The 19,052-nt window shown below is 43.2% G+C and overlaps 1 protein-coding gene across 2 annotated transcripts in view; it reads left to right on the forward strand.

The window, feature by feature from the left end:
• Positions 1–242: 242 nt before the first annotated feature.
• nek11 (NIMA-related kinase 11) overlaps positions 243–19,052 on the forward strand; it is a 243,540-nt gene continuing 224,730 nt past the window's right edge. For both annotated transcript variants that reach the window (XM_055658619.1, XM_055658627.1), the window contains exons 1-2: positions 243–563; positions 8,809–9,120. In XM_055658619.1, coding sequence (XP_055514594.1) covers positions 8,954–9,120 — 167 coding nt within the window. In that variant the 5' untranslated portion in view covers positions 243–563; positions 8,809–8,953. The remainder of the gene's footprint in view (positions 564–8,808; positions 9,121–19,052) is intronic.

Below are 19,052 nucleotides of genomic sequence, written 5' to 3' on the forward strand. Positions count from 1 at the left end.
ACAAAAGCAAAGATCTTATAGCGGATCTATAAGATCTTTGGACAGAAGTGCTTGAGAAACTCAGCGGGTGCGGCAGCATCTATGGAGTACTGCATGTGCTGGTTTACACCGAAGATAGACATATGCTGGAATAACTCAGCGGGACTGGCAGCATCTCTGGAAAGAAGGGTTGAGTGGTCAAGACCCTTTAGTCAGATTGAAGAATTGGAGCAGATTGAAGGAGGGTGTCGACACGAAACGTGACCTTTGCCTTCTCTCCAGAGATGCTGCCCTAATAAATAAAGTAGCTCAGTGGAGGTGGCGGTCACCATTGCGGTGACGTCACGGGGAATACGCTCTATCTCTCAAAGCGGGGAGTCCATTTCCCGGCGTGCCTCACGCCGTCGCGCGGCGACAGGACGCTAAACCCCGGAGACTCGCGAGCAAGTCAACAAGATGCAGGCACTTTGCACAGGTGACACCGCTTCCAATCAACGTACTCGCAAATGCAATTAAATAAAGTAACTTTCCAGCAGTTGATGCATTTGAGCAGTGCTTGCTCTCACCTGATTTATATCTCGGAGGTAAGTGCATGTACAGCGTGAGGCTGGGGTTGTGCATCGCAGTCAGAGGTTGGGGAAAAAACAGTTAACTTTTGTCCTGGTTATCGTCTTTTTGTTTGTTGTTTCTTTAACGACTCATTCGGCTACAGAAACTTCCGTAAATAAATTCGGAAACAACATATTATGTTAAAGTTTGTGTCTCGTAGTGTTTTGAGAAATTGGACATTGTTAGCCGCTCTTTTTATAAGGTGCCTTTATACAGTCCAACTAAATCTTTTGTTCTCTCTTGTGGGTTTAGTGATAAGAACTGAATAAACCGGCTTCAATGTTGTCTGTGTGCCAACTGTTTCTTCTGGCGAAGAACGATGTATTATATTTCCTCCTTTCTCTCAATACGATTTAAAATGTGACATTTATTTCTGCTCCAAGCCTTGCGCAACCTTGAGCGGGACACCGGTACCAATCTGTCGTATTGTCGTTATAGATTTGTATCATGAGTTTCAGGTGGGGAAGTGTTGGCAGGTGCAAAGCGGAAACTCAGGGTCCAGAGTAACAGTATCCACGTCTGCACGCACACACAGCTTTGTGTATGGGATGTTTTTTTTTCTGGAAAACAGGTTACAACTTACAATGCCTGGTCAAATTCAAAGTTATAATCATGAATAGTAATGAGTGAAGGGTTGACAACTGCAGTTGAAAAGAAAAATAAGTAAAATAATATCAACCGCAAGTCTGAAGAAAGGTCTCGACCCGAAACGTCAACCGTTCCTTCTCACCAGAGATGCTGTCTGTCCCGCTGAGTTACTCTCGCTTTTTGTGTCTATCTTCGGTTTAAACCACTATCTGCAGTTCCTTATTGCACAAATATCAACAGCAATTTGGCATATCCCCAATTACTCAATTCATTATTTTCATTATTAAGCCCAATTTAGTTTCTTTAAACGACATATATTAAAGATATGAACGATGATGTAATAATGTAGATATACACAAAAGGCTGGTGTAACTCAACTGAACAGGCAGCATCTCTGGAGAGAAGGAATGGGTGACGTTTCGGGTCGAGACTTCAATAATGTAACTGCTTTCTCACACAAGGTTGTGGAATTGAAGTAAGATTTGTAATTGGACCCAGTTTGCCGATTTCTTAATAGGTACAATGAAGGAGTAGTGTAAATGATTAGACGTAACCATGGTAACTTGGATCATGTTAGCTGCTAAAGATGCTGTGATCTTATTACCAATAGAAAATAAAAACACGTTTGAGAGTTATCTGTATCGGCATAGTGTTTAATGCATTGTGACAATACCATAAATATATGTGTAATTAAAAACCAAACAATATTAGTGCAAAGTCGTAAACAATGCCCCCAAGTCTGTAGTTCAGAGCTTATTTGCGGTTTGGAGTTTTTACATAGCCTGATGGTTGTTGGGAAGAAGCTGTACCTGAACTATCATGTTATAGTTTTCAGGCCCTTGTACCACCTTCCCGATGGCACAAGTGAAATGAGAACGTGCCAAGGTGGTGCGGGTCTCTGATGATGTTCTCTGTATTTATGAAGCAGTGACTCCTATAGATCCCTTTGATGGAGGGGAGGTCAGTACCTGTGATGGACTGGGCAGTGTTCACCACTTTTTGCATTCTTCTTCATTCATGGGTGTTAGAGATGCCGAACCAGGCCGTGATGCAACCAGTCAATATACTATCTATTGTACTCCTGCAGAAGTTCAAGAAAGTATTAATTGACCTACCAAATCTCCTCAGTCTTCTAAGGAACTAGAGGCATTGATCTGCTTTCTTTATAATTGCATTAACATGCTGGATCCATGACTGATCTTCAGAGATATGCATGCCCAGGAAGTTGAAGTTATTGACTCTACCACGGTCCTGTCAATGAACACATGTTTGTGGATCCTCAACCTTCCTCTACCAATGCCAACAATCAGTGCCTTGAGTTACTGCCGTTGAGACCAAGGTTATTCTGGCACCAGTTGGTCAGTCACTCGATTTCCCTCCTATAATCTGAATCTTTATTGTCTGTACTTTGTCCAACAACATTTGTGTTGTTGGTGAATTTGAAGAGGGAGTTGGAATTGTGACTGGCTGTGCAGATGTGAGTATACAGTGAGTGGGGCTGGAGGCTGAGCACACATCCTTGAAGAGCTCTTGTGCTGATGGTTATTGAGGAGAAGTGTTGCTGCCAATTTGTACAGATTGTGGTCTGTTGATAAGGATATTGAGGATCCAGTTGCAGAGTTGCACGGAGACTCGGTTCTGTAAGCTTGGTAACCAATTTGGAGGGGATAATGGTGTTACACAGAGTTATAGTTAATGAACAACAGCCTGACGTGTGTGTTTTTATTGTTCAAGTGGTCCAGTGCAGAGAGGAGAGCCAGTGAGATCACATCCTCTGTTGACCTGTTGTGTCAGTAGGCAAATTGTAGTGGGTCCAGGATCTTGTTAAGGTAGAATTTCTTGTATGCCATAACCATTCTCTCAAAGCACTTCATCAACATGGACGTTAGTTATGTTCAGGCACGTCATCTTACTCTTCTTGGGCACCGATATTATTGATGCCCTTTTAAAGCAGGATGGAACTTCAGACCTCCATAACGAGAGGTTGAAGATGTCTGCAAAAACTCCATCCAGTTGGTCTGCACATGTTTTAAGAACATGACCAGGTATACCGTCGGGTCCAGATGCTCTTCGATGGTTCACCCTCCCGAAGGATTCAATTCAACTTTATTGTCATTGCACAAATACAAATATAGGTACAACGAAATGCAGTTTAGCATCTGGTCATAGTCATAGGAAGAGGATTTCCAAAGTCTACAGAGTGATTTAGGCCATTTCGAAAAATGGGCTGAAAGATGGCAGATGGAGTTTAATGCTGATAAATGTGAGGTGCTACACCTTGGCAGGACAAATCAAAATAGGACGTACATGGTAAATGGTAGGGAATTGAAGAATACAGTTGAACAGAGGGATCTGGGGGTATAACAGTGCATAGTTCCTTGAAGGTGGAATCTCATATAGATAGGGTGGTAAAGAAAGCTTTTGGTATGCTAGCCTTTATAAATCGGAGCATTGAGTATAGAAGCTGGGATGTAATGTTAAAATTGTACAAGGCATTGGTGAGACCAAATCTGGAGTATGGGGTACAATTTTGGTCGCCAAATTATAGGAAGGATGTCAACAAAATAGAGAGAGTACAGAGGAGATTTACTAGAATGTTGCCTGGGTTTCAACAACTAAGTTACAGAGATAGGTTGAATAAGTTAGGTCTTTATTCCCTGGAGCGCAGAAGGTTAAGGGGGGACCTGATAGAGGTCTTTAAAATGATGAGAGGGATAGACAGAGTTGATGTGGACAAGCTTTTCCCTTTGAGAATAGGGAAGATTCAAACAAGGGGACATGACTTCAGAATTAAGGGACAGAAGTTTAGGGGTAATATGAGGGGGAACTTCTTTACGCAGAGAGTGGTGGTGGTGTGGAATGAGCTCCCAGTGGAAGTGGTGGAGGCAGGTTCATTGGTATCATTTAAAAATAAATTGGATAGGCATATGGATGAGAAGGGAATGGAGGGTTATGGTACGAGTGCAGGCAGGTGGGACTAAGGGGAAAAAATTTGTTCGGCATGGACTTGTAGGGCCGAGATGGCCTGTTTCCGTGCTGTAATTGTTATATGGTTATATGGTTATAGTGCAAGATAGTAGAAGTAAAAATAAAAATACAAAGTTGGCATACAATAAAAGTTAAAAAAAATAAATAAATACTGGTTAACAGTGTGTGGATTGTGGATGAATTAAAACTGACACATAGGCAGATAACTGTATACAAGTGGGAGAGTCTAAGGATGGCTAGCGTCGGGACTCCGAGTTCAGCAGTGTAATGGTGTTGTTGACAAAGCTGTTCCTCAGCCTGCTTGTGCGAGACCTAAAGCTCCTGTACCGCCTCCCTGATGGGAGGAGGGCAAACAGTCCATGGTTAGGGTGAGAGGGGTCCTTGATGATTTTCCCGGCCCGTCTCAGACACCGTTTTCGGTGGAGGGCATCCATGGCAAGGAGCGGGGCACCGATGATGTGCTGAGTGGTTTTCACCACACGTTGCAGTGCCTTCCTGTCAGCTGTGGTGCAACTGCTGTACCATACCGTGAAGCAGGTGGTCAGGATGCTTTCGATGGTACAGCGGTAAAAGTTGGACAGCATCTGGGGGGACAGGTGAGCTTTCTTGAGCCTCCTCAGAAAGTAAAGGCGCTGCTGCGCCTTTTTGATCAATTTGGTGGTATTGAGGGACCAGGACAGATCCTCTGAGATGTGTACCCCGAGGAATTTGTAGTTGGAGACGCGCTCCACCTCAGTCCCGTTTGTGTGGATGGGGGTATGTCTGCCACCTCTGTTCTTCCTGAAGTTAACAATTATTTCTTTCGTCTTCTTAGAGTTGAGGACGAGGTTATTATTGGCACACCAGGCTGCCGGGTTCCGGACCTCCTCCCTATAGGCTGATTCGTTGTGTCTCTCTGTCTTTTGCTCTCCCTCCCTCTCTCTCTCGTATGCACTCTCTCTCCCGTTCCCCACCTCTCTCTCTCTCTAGCTCTCTCGGCATTCTCGGAATCATTGACGTTTTGCGGTAGACAAAATACTGGAGAAAATTAGCGGGTGAGGCAGCATTTATGCAGCGAAGGTAATATGCAACGTTTCAGGTCGAAACCCTTCTTCAGACCCGGCTATTTCCTTCGCTCCATAGATGCTGCCTCAAGCCTTGTCCCACTGTGTGAGTTCACCCAAAAGCTTAAAATCTCTGTGTAGCATCTCTGTCCCTATCTTCATATTCCCACTTTGAAATAAAATACAAAGTTTGACAAACATTTCGCAGCAGAATCGCGATTAGTCGATTCCCACGCATTTTCAATCATCGTTTGATACCATATATTTGCATCTGTATAGCGATCCTGCTGCAAAATTTTTGTCGAAAATTATATTTTATTTCAAAGTGGGAATTGGAAGATAGGGACAGAAATGCTACACAGAGATTTTGATAGGAAGGAAACGTTATAGCAGCTGAGTAAAAGATTGGTTAAATGGTAGGTCCAATGAAGATCGGGCGAGGGGGATTGGGGGGTGGGGGAAAAGGATCTATAACTTGGGACTTGCCTAAATGAGTACTGAGATGGATTATCATTCCACACCAAATTTCTTAGACAATAATACATTTTATGCAATTATCACAACATTTTGTTGGATATGGATCAACCTATGCTCGTAAATTAGTAAAACAAGTGTTCTTTTTTAAGTACTGTTGTTTCTGGGATGGGATTTCTGATAACAAATAACCTACATTCTATATTTTAGATTAGATTTGTTTATTGTCATTCAGATCTTTCGGTCTGAACGAAATTTCCTTTAGTCCTGTTGTCATACATATAATAAAAAAATGACAAAAACACACAATCAACACAAATTTATCATCCACCACAGTGAGTTCACCAAACACCTCCTCACTGTGGTGGAAGGCAAAATCTTAGTCTCTGTCTCTTCCCACTTTGTTCTCCCTCTGCGCCGAGGCGATCCAGGCTCCAGATGTTGTGACCCCACCGGGTGATGGTAAATCCCGCGGCTCAACCGTGCTCCGCGAACGGGCCGTGCTGCCGCCGCCACAGCTCCAAGGCCGAGTCGGGTCTCCGCTGCCGCTGCTGCTGCCACCACAGCTCCGGGGCCGAGTCGGGTCACCGTTGCAGCTGCCTCCGCCATAGCTCCGGGGCCGAGTCGGGTCTCTGCTGCCGCCGCTACAGCTCCGAGGCCGCCAGCTCCACCATTAGGCCTCGGCGCAGACGGAGACGGGGAATACGACAGAAAAGTCGCATCCCCCGAAGGAAGAGACCAAAACATGTTTCTCCCACCTCACCCACACAAACACAACTTAATAAAACAAAATGAACTAAAACATGACAAAGGTACAAAAAGAAAGAAAAAATACAGACGGACTGCAGGTGGGCCGCAGCTGTTAAGCCAGTGCCGCCATCTTCACACTTTGTCATAATGTGGCTGAAACAATGGCATATTTTGTGATATTTATTGAGATAGAAAGATACAACTGAGTTTGGGCAAGATATTACCTTGCAACATTCTGTATGTCTGATAGATAATGTGAAATGGAACTCAGAAATGATGGGAGGATTACATAAAATTACAATTCAAAGGTAATGAATATACAGAGTATTCTTATTTCCATCATGAACATACAATAGTGATATAGGACACCAGTCCCTACTGCGGTAAACGCACGAGCTACTATGGTGCTACGTTAAAGTATCAAATTTTTACATCCTGAGTATATTTTATTTGTGGGCATTTTTCAACCTGTTCAAAAATCTTCACGAGTTACCACGTTTCCGGAGTACCTGCCGTTAGCGTTAAGGAATGGCATGTTGGCCTTTATAATAAGAGGAATCGAATATAGGAGGAAAGAGGTCCTTCTGCATTTGTACAGAGTTCTAGTGAGACCGCACCTGGAGTATTGTGTGCAGTTTTGGTCCCCTAATTTGAGGAAGGACATTCTTGCCATTGAGGGAGTGCAGCGTAGGTTTACAAAGTTAATTGCCGGGATGGCGGGACTGTCATATGCTGAGAGAATGGAGCAGCTGGGCTTGTACACTCTGGAGTTTAGAAGGATGAGAGGGAATCTCATTGAAACGTATAAGATTGTTAAGGGCTTGGACACGCTAGAGGCAGGAAACATGTTCCCGATGTTCGGGGAGTCCAGAACCAGGGGCCACAGTTTAAGAATAAGGAGTAAGCCGTTTAGAATGGAGACGAGGGAACACTTTTTCTCACAGAGAGTTGTGACCCTGTGGAATTCTCTGCTTCAGAGGGCGGTGGAAGCAGGTTCTCTGGATGCTTTCAAGAGAGAGCTAGATAGGGCTCTTAAAAAATAGCTGAGTCAGGGGATATGGGGAGAAGGCAGGAACGGGATACTGATTGTGGATGATCAGCCATGGTCACATTGAATGGCGGTGCTGGCTCGAAGGGCCAAATGGCCTGCTCCTGAACCTATTGTTTATTGTGTATTGAAACGTCCTGAGCTCCGACGTACCCGCTATGTTCATTCTATGTGCTTACCACGAGTATTGATTTTTTTTTTTACTTGGGAGAGCTCTTGGGTGAACTCGCACAGTGGGACAGGGCTTCACACCTGCTGAGTTTCTCCAGCATTTTTGTCTACCTTCGATTTTCCAGCATCTACAGTTCCTTCTTAGACGTTTTGCGGCGATGGCTGCATCTGCGGTTCCTTTCTGTTGGGGGGAAACAGTTCTGGCCCTTGTTCACTCCGCGGATGCTGCCTTGACCACTGAGTTCCTCCAGCACTCTGTTGTTTGGCTCTGAAGTTGAAGGTGGATCCCCCCTGTTACAACTCCCTGTCTGTGGTGGCTCAGCGGGACGGGCAGGGGCTCTGGGGAGAGGGTTGCAGTTCTGGTCGAGACCCTTCTTCAGACAATCACAAGTACTCTTACCGACGAGAGTTCAATTCAGTCTGAAGTAGGGTCTTCTCTCAATAGTCGCTGCGCTGCCTGTCCTGCTGAGCTACTCCAGCTTTCGTCTATCTTCAATTTCAGAGTTAGATAACATTTCTCATGGGGGGCTTATAGCGTCTCTCCCCCCCCCCCCCAACCTCAGCCTCACGGTCCTTAGTTCCTAAAACCCATTTAAAATTATCCTTTTCTTAAGAAATGGAATCTACAAGACATTCTTAATGGGACAGTAGTGGGCAGAAAGGCATGTCATGCGTGGTTTGAAGAGCAAAATCTTGTAGTTTACAATGCCAAAATTGAAAAGTTGAGGAAAAACAAGGAGTACAGAGTTGCTTATTGGTTACAATCTGAGGAGTATGATGATGCTACTGATTATGATATGCCAATGTACCAGCTAGCAACTGATCTTCTCCATAAAGACCTGGTCTATTGCTAGAAATTGTAATTATTTACCTATGTTACGGACTTGCAGCATATAATACAATTATATTAAAGTTCTGATCTTGAAAATATCACCTTGAAAATATCACGTTTTTGAATTTTCAAGGCAGTCAGCTTTGACAGGGCATCTTGCTTCACACACATTCTTTTACTGCTTATTAACTGATGTTACTTAGTGATAAGATAATAGACAATTCACTTATCACTATATAGTTTGTTTCACATAATTTGTAGTAATTCTTAGCTTGGTCAAATTTGTATTGGTGCAATACTAAGTTTATTGTTTCATTTATTTCCAGGTATACTTAAAGGCTTGGCCAAATTTACTACGTAACAATCGCTTGGCATTCGGTCAACTTCACTTAAATTTAGGAGACCCTTTACCTTCGATATTGGAAACAAATTCTGGAGGAACACTGCCCCTATCACCGTGAGAGGAGAAATATGCCGAAGTTTCAAGAAGCTGAAAAAGCTGTTCCCAATACTTTAACAAAGGACTGCATCGGGTCACTGATTGGACAAAGATATTTGGTTAAAGAAAAACTTGGCAGAGGCAGTTTTGGGATGGTTTACCTTGTACTGGATAAGAAATGCCAAAAAGGAGAAGCGCTGTAAGTTGAAACTTCGTAATTTAAAACTACGGTGTTAATGGTACATGATCTTTAGTTTTATTTGTAGCTTTAAAAGATTGCTGATATGTAATGGGTGGTGAATAACATGGGTGAAAGGATGTTATCACATGTTCTCCTATGTCCCATAATTTTGTGTCCTTTCATAAGCTTCCAATTTTTATCTTGTGAAATGAATCTAAGATTTTGAAATGAATTTCAAGGGGACAAATCTGGTGACTAGATAGGGAAATTTTATATTTTCATCCTCTTAAATTGTAATAAAATTGCATGCTTTTCTTTGGGATTTATAACTTTGGCCTTCTGCAGAGAGAAAAACAACTTTTGGTTTGGGCATGTCGCTCTCAAAAACTGTACTTACTGCCCTTGAAGCTAGTGATAATCTATCTTTTTAAGGCACTGCTGTCCATGTGGTGAAAGTACTTCCACTGAGTTCCTTTGATTAGGACGGTGACAACCGATATATTGCGTGTCTTGCAAGAGAGTTTGCATGTGGTGGCATTGCCAGGTGCTTACTGCCCTGGTTCTTGCTTTTGATGAAACCTTTTAGCATCTTTGAGAAGCTATCTGTCAATGATCGAGAGAATGGGGGTGGTTTAGATTGTTTACAAAAAATATTTTGCTTCAAATCTAGTTTAGACAAACTTCCACTGTCTTAACTAAGATACCATGGCCTTGATAAGGAGCAATGCTGTTAAAGTTACTGCACAGAACCAGAAAAATCTTATTTTGAAGTATACTAATGAAAAATTACTGCATTGCATAGTGTTTGTTTTGCTGCCACCTAATTACATTTTATAAACCTCTTGTGCCTCTTAGATTCTTTTTTTTTGTGTGTGATAAATCAATTTGTGAGGATAAAAAAAAAAAATCTCCCTGAATGTTGTTTTGCAGAATTGTGCTTTTGCAATTTTAATTATGTTTCTTTTAAAGTAACAATTGAGAATAGCAAATGATTGATTTGGAACTTGGCCTATATAGAACCAAGCAGGGGTGGAAATCGCTCTCATGCGGGGGGGGGGGGGGGGGGCACAATTTCTTGGTGGCCGCATGCAAGCACACACAGGAGAGTCTTCGACCGTGGGGCCCTGTGGATGATAACACTGGGAGCTGACCTGGTTGGTGACAAACTCTAAACTCCAGCAACAGCAACTTCGTCTGCCCCGAATCGTGGGGCTTCAATCGGCCCGTTCGCGGGGCCTTTCATCGCCCTGCGCGGCTTAAAACCAACCTCAAGATCTTCCATCGTCCGGCGGGGGCTTCAACATCGGGAGCCTTGATCGCCTGGACGCATCAATTTGACTGCGAGGCGATGGAAGATCCCATGGAAGATCCCACGGCCGATTTTAAGCTGCGCTGGGTGATGAAAGTCCCTGCAAACGGGCCGATTCAAGCTACGCTCTATGATCTTTACTCCACCAGGACGTCTCCCTCCTCCAATCACCGTGCTCTATCCTCAGTCCCACCCACGCCCTACCTCCCTCCAATAATCGCGCTGAATCATCATGCCCCCTCCCCCTGCACTGCCTGCTGACTGATGTCTCTCTCGTCCAATCGGCGCCCTTGATCATCGGTCCTGCCCCCACTCTCTCGGGGAAAGCGGAGATTTAAAAAAAAAAATTCACCAAATTTCAAAATCCTTACTACAAAACATTGGGGGGATTGTCCCCCACTTCTCAAAACATGGAGGGGACGTGGCCCCCCCTGCCCCCATCCCCCCATCTCCCGGGATTTCCGCCCATGGAACCTTGAGGCTGCAATTGATTGAAAGGTGTTTTCATAATTTACTTCCCTGCTTTATATGTGGGGAAAAAAGCAAACTTAATTTATGACCTAAATGCTGCAGTTGGTCATCTCTGGCAAACTGAAAATTGTTTTTCCACCTTCCCTTCTGCTCATGAACCTGTTCGTGTGTAGGCTGAGAAAGCTGTGATGCATTATCAACATATTGGCAGGCTGCCTGACCATCCCAAAATATCAGTGCAAGCTGTCCTCTTTCCCTTGCCATTCCCACTTCAATAGCAGATGTCATCAGGAGCAGCATTGTTAGGTGTGTTGTAACTCCATCCCACTACATTCCCCACTCCCCTCCCTCCAAACTTGCATTGACAAGTAATTTGTATTAAACCATTGACAGCAAGGATTCTGGTTTCCCAATCAACCCTTGCCAGCAGCATGGGACAGGAAGAAATATTGTAGCTTGCAAGTCAGTGAAGTAAACCTATCAACAAACAACTTTGAGACATTATTTACACCAGTGTGATTCTCCCGTTTTGTACTGGATGTTTGTGCATGCGACAACATATCTGAGAGGCCTTGTGTAGATCTTTGGATCCATAAATTTTCTTTAAAGCTTTTGTAGTAAAAAAATTGAATCTTTTCAATCTAAGTTGCATTTAGTATTTGAGGTATGTGCGAGCTTTCTCAAAGCAAGCCGAATTATTTCTATTCTGAAAGCTACTTTCAGCTACATTTGTCAAGGAACGTGTATTGTAGAAAGCCAACTTGCGGAAGAAATTAATGAAGTGGGGGCCGGCAGAGAATGTGGGGAGAATAGAAATGAGATGGGTCAGTGCAGCCTCGGTCAGGTGTCGTGCCTGTTTCCATGCTGTATCTTTCTACGATTTAAAATAAAAACTGGAAAAGCTCAGCAGGTCAGTCTGCAACTGGAGGGAAAAGAAATGGTTAACATTTCAGGTCAAAGACCCTTTGTTAGAATTGGAAAAGAGGTTTATTAGACTGTCAGGAGGATGAGGGTGTGCAGTGATTTGCAGTAAATGAATAAAATTTTGAAGTGTAGCTAGCTGCCCTTGTAACAAGGAGGACAGAAACCTGACCACCAGGGGCGCTGAGGAGATGGCAGCCCTGCCGGCAGTCTGTTTGTTTTTTCATATTTTTGTTATTTTTAGCATTTGTTAAAAGTTTGTTTTAATGTACTTCGGTTTGTTTTATGTGGGGGAGGGGAGAGGGAATCGGGGGAAACTTTTTTTCAAGTTCCTGCCTTCCCGGAGGTGTGAACAATTTTCCGGGCTCTGCAGCCTACCATCGCTGGAGCTGGATGCCTCCTCGTACTGTCGTGAGCCCCACCGCGGGTCGTGGACTTAACATCGGAGTGGATCCCTTGCCTGGGATCGCTCCCACCGCGGCTTGCGGACTTACCATCAAGGGCTCGCAGTCTCGGGAGAGGCCTTGATGGTAACTCTAAAGCCGCAGAAGGAGCTGACAACCCCCCGATGCAGGAGCTGACCTCCTCGACGCGGAAGGCCCGAACTCCGCCGGCTATGGGTGTCAAGACCATTCTGTCAACGGAGGGCTCGAGGCCCCCGACCGAGGAAGAACAAAAGGAAGGACGAACTTTATTTTGCCTTCCATCACAGTGAGGAATGTGTAGGAGTCACTGTGGTGGATGTTCATGTTAAAATGTGTTTTTGTGTCTGTTGCTTTTAATTGTATGATTGACCTGGCCGGTGAAATTCCTCGTATGTTGCAAAACATACTTGGCGAATAAAATCTGATTCTGACTGGAGCAAGAACATTTTTGAACCGAGCTGTAGAGTTGTTGCCTGACTTCTTAAAGCGTAGTAATTGAAGTATTGGTAAATCTAGGGACTCCATGTCTATGGGACTTGCAAAATGGGACAACCCCCCCCCCTCCCAAAAGTTTCCTTCTTCAAAATTAAAACTCTATAAAAGTTGCTAAATTTGCCTTTTTTTAAAATATAAAAGCTTGATGTACTTCCAAGGTTTGAACAGATGTAATGAGTAGGCAGTTTCAGATATTGGTTGTGATGTGTTAATTCCTTTGTTAGTACAGCTGCAATGTGTTTCTCACAGGCATTTGCAACTTTAATTCACTTGGTGACATTTTCTGAATACGATAATATTCTTAAAGGTAACTTGAGTTTGTCTTTCATTATTATGCTGGTAAGGCTGTCTTTTTACCCTGGAGCATAGGAAGTTAAGGTGTTACCTTGTAGAGGTATAAGTAAGTAACTTTATTGGTCAAGTATTCACATACAAGGAATTTGCCTTGGTGCTCCGCCCACAAGTAACAACATGACATAGTGACAGTTACGAATGACTCGGAAAACACTAAACATTAATAATAATAAAACATTAATGATAAAACACCATTGATCAAGCATGTGAACCAACAAAATACCAGATCAAAGGGAGGCTACAGATTTTTGGCTGTTGAGTAGAGCAACTACTCCTGGATAAAAACTGTTTTTATGTCTGGCTGTGGCAGCTTTGACAGTCTGGAGTCACCTTCCAGAGGGAAGTGATTCAAAGAATTTGTGTCCAGGGTAAAACAGGGTTGTGTCCAGGGTATAACAATCATGTGGGGTATAGATAAGGTGAATGGTTCAGTCTTTTTCCTCGGCAAGAGGAGTCTAAAACTAGAGGCTATAAATTAACAATGAAAGAGGATTAAATTTAAGAATGTTGAGTATGTGGAACACTTCCTGAAGATCTAGTAGTCTGGTACAAATACAATGTTTAAAATAAACTTTGACAGGTTCATGGATAGGAGTGTTTAGAGGGATATGGACCAAATACAGGCAAATTAGATTAATTCAGGTAGGCAACTTGGCTGGCAAGGACGAGTTGAGCTAAAGGGTCTGGCACTGTGACCGGGTGGAGTGAATACTGAAATATTGTTGCTTGTGGTGGAGGAGTGGGTAACGAGGACATGCATTTAAGGCGTTCGGCAAAAAATACGCTATGATTTGAGCACTCACAGATTTTAGGTCTTCGTATCTTGGTCTCGAGGCAAAAGCAATCCACTTGGTCACATTCCTCCATCCTTTCTCCAAACATTTGTAATCCCTTTCCCGTGGGAAATTAACCATCTGCGATTAACACAAATTCAAAGGAAAAACATGAAATCAAAATTGGAGCATATGAAGTGACAAAGGTTAGTGGGAAAACCAAAGGACTGGGTTTTTCTCAGAAACATGCAGTGATGGGATTAAAAGCTAATAGGAGGGAAAACATTTAATATAATATCAAAACAATCAGCCAAAGCTTCTTGAGTAGCTCAAGTAAACAAGGGACTGTTGGGGAGTGAGAACAGGGGATTAATCATGGTAAATAAATAAAAGGCAGATAATTTAAACACTTAATTTGTGTCCGTTTCTAATTGGGGTGGGGGGTGAATTTAAAATGATCATGAAGTCAAAGCAACGGTAAAAGTCTAGTGAGCCTAAAGCAGACAAGTTGCCAGGACCATCCAAAGATTTCAAGGGAAGTGGCTGCTGAGATAGTAGATTTATTAATTGAAGGTTTGGAAAAACTCCAGGAATTGACCATCAGATTGGGAGTTGCAAAATATAACTGCCTTCTTCAAGAAGGGAGGTAAACAAAAACAAACAAAACACAGAACACTATAAGCAAGTTTATTTAACACTTGTTGTTGGAAATGTACAGGAGTCGAGAATTGGGGGAGAAATAATTAGCAATTCAAGGATAGATCATGTTTGACAGATTTGTTATAGTACATCTACAATACGAGTTGGATAGAATGAGTGAGTCTGCAAAAAACTTGGAAAACAAGACTTTAATGTAGGAAAGTGTAAAATGCGCTTTGGTAGGAGAAAATAAAACAGACCATTAAACTGAGAATGCCTGAAAATAAGGAGCACAGTGGGATTTTGGTGTTGTGTATGAATCACTAATGTTAGTTGACAGGCAGACACAGCAAGTAGTTAAAAAGGCAAATTGTGCAATGGCCTTTTATTACATGTTGGTACAATAAGCGAGTTCGGTATTAGATATAGAGCATGGAAATGGGCCCTTCGGTCCACAGAGTTCACGTCGACCAGCAATCACCCCATACACTAATACTATCCTACACACTAGGGACAATTTGCCAATTAACCTTCGAACCTGTACATCTTTGGAGTGTGGGAGAAAAATTAAGCTCCTGGAGAGAACCTGCATGGTCATAGGGAGAACATACAAACTCCGTACAAGCGGCATCTTTAATCGGGATCAAATCGGGTCTCTGGTGCTTTAAGGCAGCAACTCTATCGCTGCACCACTATGTTGCCCTATTCCATACTAATCAATCCAAACTTGCCCAAGTGATGGCTAGAACTTAATTCGATTCGAATAATTTGTGATTACTCAGTTGATTCTTGCATTCTCTGTGAAACAAAAATTTAACATTAATAAAAACTGACACTTTCCAACTTCTCCGTTCTGAAGTCTATGATCAGTTTCCTGATTTTGTTGATGTTGAGTGAAAGGTTGTGGTTTTGTCTCTCTCCTGTAACCTGGCTCACTGGCACTTGTGACTCGGCCAACAACAGTTGTGTCGTCGACAAATGCATGGATGCCAGGGAATTGATCACAGTCATGAGTGTAAAGAGGATAGAGCAGGGGGGCTAAACATGAGGCCCCAATGTGTTCTGTATTATTAATCCATGCCATTTATAATCTCCACTACACATATGTGGATGCCATCCTTTACATGGTATTATGATACCACACAGCTTTTCACTAGCAAGGTCAGTCAGCTCTCTCGAGCTCTCTCGCTGGCTGGCTGGCTGGCTGTTTGAATGTTCTTGTTTGCCTGTGGAATAAAGATTGATGTTCACTATGTGTGTTGCTGTGGATCATTTATAAACATGCACCTTTGTTGGAGGTAAATGAAGAGGAGGTGCTGTTACCAATCCACACTGAGGTCTGCTGATGAAGAAGCCAAGGATCCAGTTGCAAAGGGGCTGGGTCTTGGAAATTGGAGATGAGTTTGTGGAAGAGGGGTTGATAGTGTTGAACACTGAGCTGCAGTCTATGAACAGCAGCCAGGCGTATGAGTTTCTATTCTCCAGAGAGCCCAGAACACAACAGGGAGCCTGTGAAATATCATCTGCTGTTGACCTGTTATGGTGATTGACAAATTAAAGCAGATCCTGGTCATTTCTGAGGCAGGAGTTGATTTGTGCCATAACCAACTTGTTGTAGCACTTTATTTTGTGGATGTAAACGTAATTGTGCGATAGTCATTGAGGCTGGTAGAGGCAGGTCACTGAGTGCTTTGTAGTTCTTGGATGCATCTAAATATTCTACTGGGTCTATCAGTAAGATACGTGCTGCCAAAGGTTAATTCTAATATAACTTTAGTAAATCATTTTCAAAGGTAGAGTACAATGAACTGATGATACTATCCGTGGACACAAAAATACTGGAGAAACTCAGCGGGTGCAGCAGCATCTATGGAGCAAAGGAAAAAGGCTTTTTCCTTCGCTCCATAGATGCTGCTGCACCCGCTGAATTTCTCCAGCATTGTATTTCCTTCTTAAATGTATTTCCTTCAGAAAATGTATTTTCCAGCATTTGCATTTCCTTCTTAAACATACTATCTGTGGAGATGGTTTTCCAGTCGGGTAAATCTAACGTAATTGTTAATATAATAATCCATTCATAATGCAGCATTCATAATGCAGTGGATGTGGTGTATCTGGACTTCCAGAAGGCTTTCGACAAGGTCCCACATAAGAGATTAGTATACAAACTTAAAGCACAAGGCATTGGGGGTTCAGCATTGATGTGGATAGAGAACTGGCTGGCAAACAGGAAGCAAAGAGTAGGAGTAAACGGGTCCTTTTCACAATGGCAGGCAGTGACTAGTGGGGTACCCCAAGGCTCAGTACTGGGACCCCAGCTATTTACAATATATATTAATGATCTGGATGAGGGAATTGAAGGCAATATCTCCAAGTTTGCGGATGACACTAAGCTGGGGGGCAGTGTTAGCTGTGAGGAGGATGCTAGGAGACTGCAGGGTGACTTGGATAGGCTGGGTGAGTGGGCAAATGTTTGGCAGATGCAGTATAATGTGGATAAATGTGAGGTTATCCATTTTGGTGGCAAAAACAGGAAAGTAGACTATTATCTAAATGGTGGCCGATTGGGAAAGGGGAGATGCAGCGAGACCTGGGTGTCATGGTACACCAGTCATTGAAGGTAGGCATGCAGGTGCAGCAGGCAGTAAAGAAAGCGAATGGTATGTTAGCTATCATTGCAAAAGGATTTGAGTATAGGAGCAGAGAGGTTCTACTGCAGTTGTACAGGGTCTTGGTGAGACCACACCTGGAGTATTGCGTACAGTTTTGGTCTCCAAATCTGAGGAAGGACATTATTGCCATAGAGGGAGTGCAGAGACGGTTCACCAGACTGATTCCTGGGATGTCAGGACTGTCATCTTATGAAGAAAGACTGGATAGACTTGGTTTATACTATCTAGAATTTAGGAGAGTGAGAGGGGATCATAGAGAAACTTACTAAATTCTTAAGGGGGTTGGACAGGCTAGATGCAGGAAGATTGTTCCCGATGTTAGGGAAGTCCAGGACAAGGGGTCACAGCTTAAGGATAAACTTTAGGAAATCCTTTTAAAACCGAGATGAGAAGAACTTTTTTCACACAAAGAGTGGTGAATCTCTGGAACTCTCTGCCACAGAGGGTAGTCGAGGCCAGTTTTTGGCTATATTTAAGAGGGGAGTTAGATGTGGCCCTTGTGGCTAAGGGGATCAGAGGGTATGGAGAGAAGGCAGGTACGGGATACTGAGTTGGATGATCAGCCATGATCATATTGAATGGCGGTGCAGGCTCGAAGGGCCGAATGGCCTACTCCTGCACCTCCATTTCTATGTTCTATGTTTCTATAGATTAGAATGAAGTTTTTTTTTCTGTTTGGGTTTGCATCTATGCATGCAACCAAGCAGCCCACTAAGATAATGATGGAAATCCTGCTTTAAGAAACTGTGGTGTCAAAATTGAAGGTAGCCAACAATGCTGGGTGAGGTGATATCTATGGAGCGAAGGAATAGTTGGTGTTTCGGGTCGAGACCCTTCTTCAGACTGATGTGGGGGGGGGGGGGGTGGGGGGGGGGGGGGATGAAAGGAAGTGGCGGAGACAGTAGGCTATGGGAGAGCTAGGAAGGGGAGGGGAAGGAGATTGAAAGATTTCTGTCAATATTGAAAGATTTTGGGAGAAATTTACTTTATGTCTCCAGTACTGCATTGGATGCTAGTGGCTCTCTCCTCCACCCATTTGTTGATGTATTGCACATGTTTGCACACTGAAGTTCACTGAGAACCTGAGGCAATTTTATCCCAACACATCCATTAAAAACATTTATTGAATTAGTTAGGTGCTAGTTTTATATGCCATTCAATTTTTCTCGGCATTAAAATCATAGCAGGCTGATGATACCAGGAATTGCGTAAACCTAGCACTGAATTCCTGAGGTTTTTTTTTAAAAGCACCCCACATTTTAGCTTTTAACATTGCTCTTCGTTGTCACTAAGAAGATCTTGTAGTGAACTCCACAATAGTATTGTCTGAAATATTTAACTGGTTAGGAATAAATGTTCTAGTGTTACCTGGCGGTACAATGGCGCAATGGTACAATGGTAGAGTTGCTGCCTTACAGCAAATGTAGTGCCAGGATACCCGGGATCAATCCGACTGCGGGTGCTGTCTGTACTGAGTTTGTACGTTCTCCCCGTCACCTGCATGGGTTTTCTCCAAGATTTTCAAAGACGTACAGGTTTGTAGTTTAATTGGCCTGGTAAATGTAAAAATTGTCCTTAGTGGTTGTAGGATAGTGTTAATATGTGGTGGGCTGAAGGGCCTATTTCTGCGCTGTATCTCTAAACTAAACCTAAGGGCAGTTATTAATTCTCCAACCAATCCAGCCTGTCCCTCTTAATCGCATTATCTTGTAATGTACACTCTCCACTTCATCCAAAACTTTGTGGTGATTTGTGAGAAGGCAAGAACCTAGATTTAGAAACACATTAAAGGATGGACACAAAATGCTAGAGTAACTCAGCGTGATGGGCAACATCTCTGGAGAGAAGGAGATGGGTGGTGCTTTCTTCAGAAACATTTTGGCAATCTTGG

The sequence above is a fragment of the Leucoraja erinacea genome, chromosome 2 (genome assembly GCF_028641065.1).
Source record: "Leucoraja erinacea ecotype New England chromosome 2, Leri_hhj_1, whole genome shotgun sequence".
NCBI lineage: Eukaryota > Metazoa > Chordata > Chondrichthyes > Rajiformes > Rajidae > Leucoraja > Leucoraja erinaceus.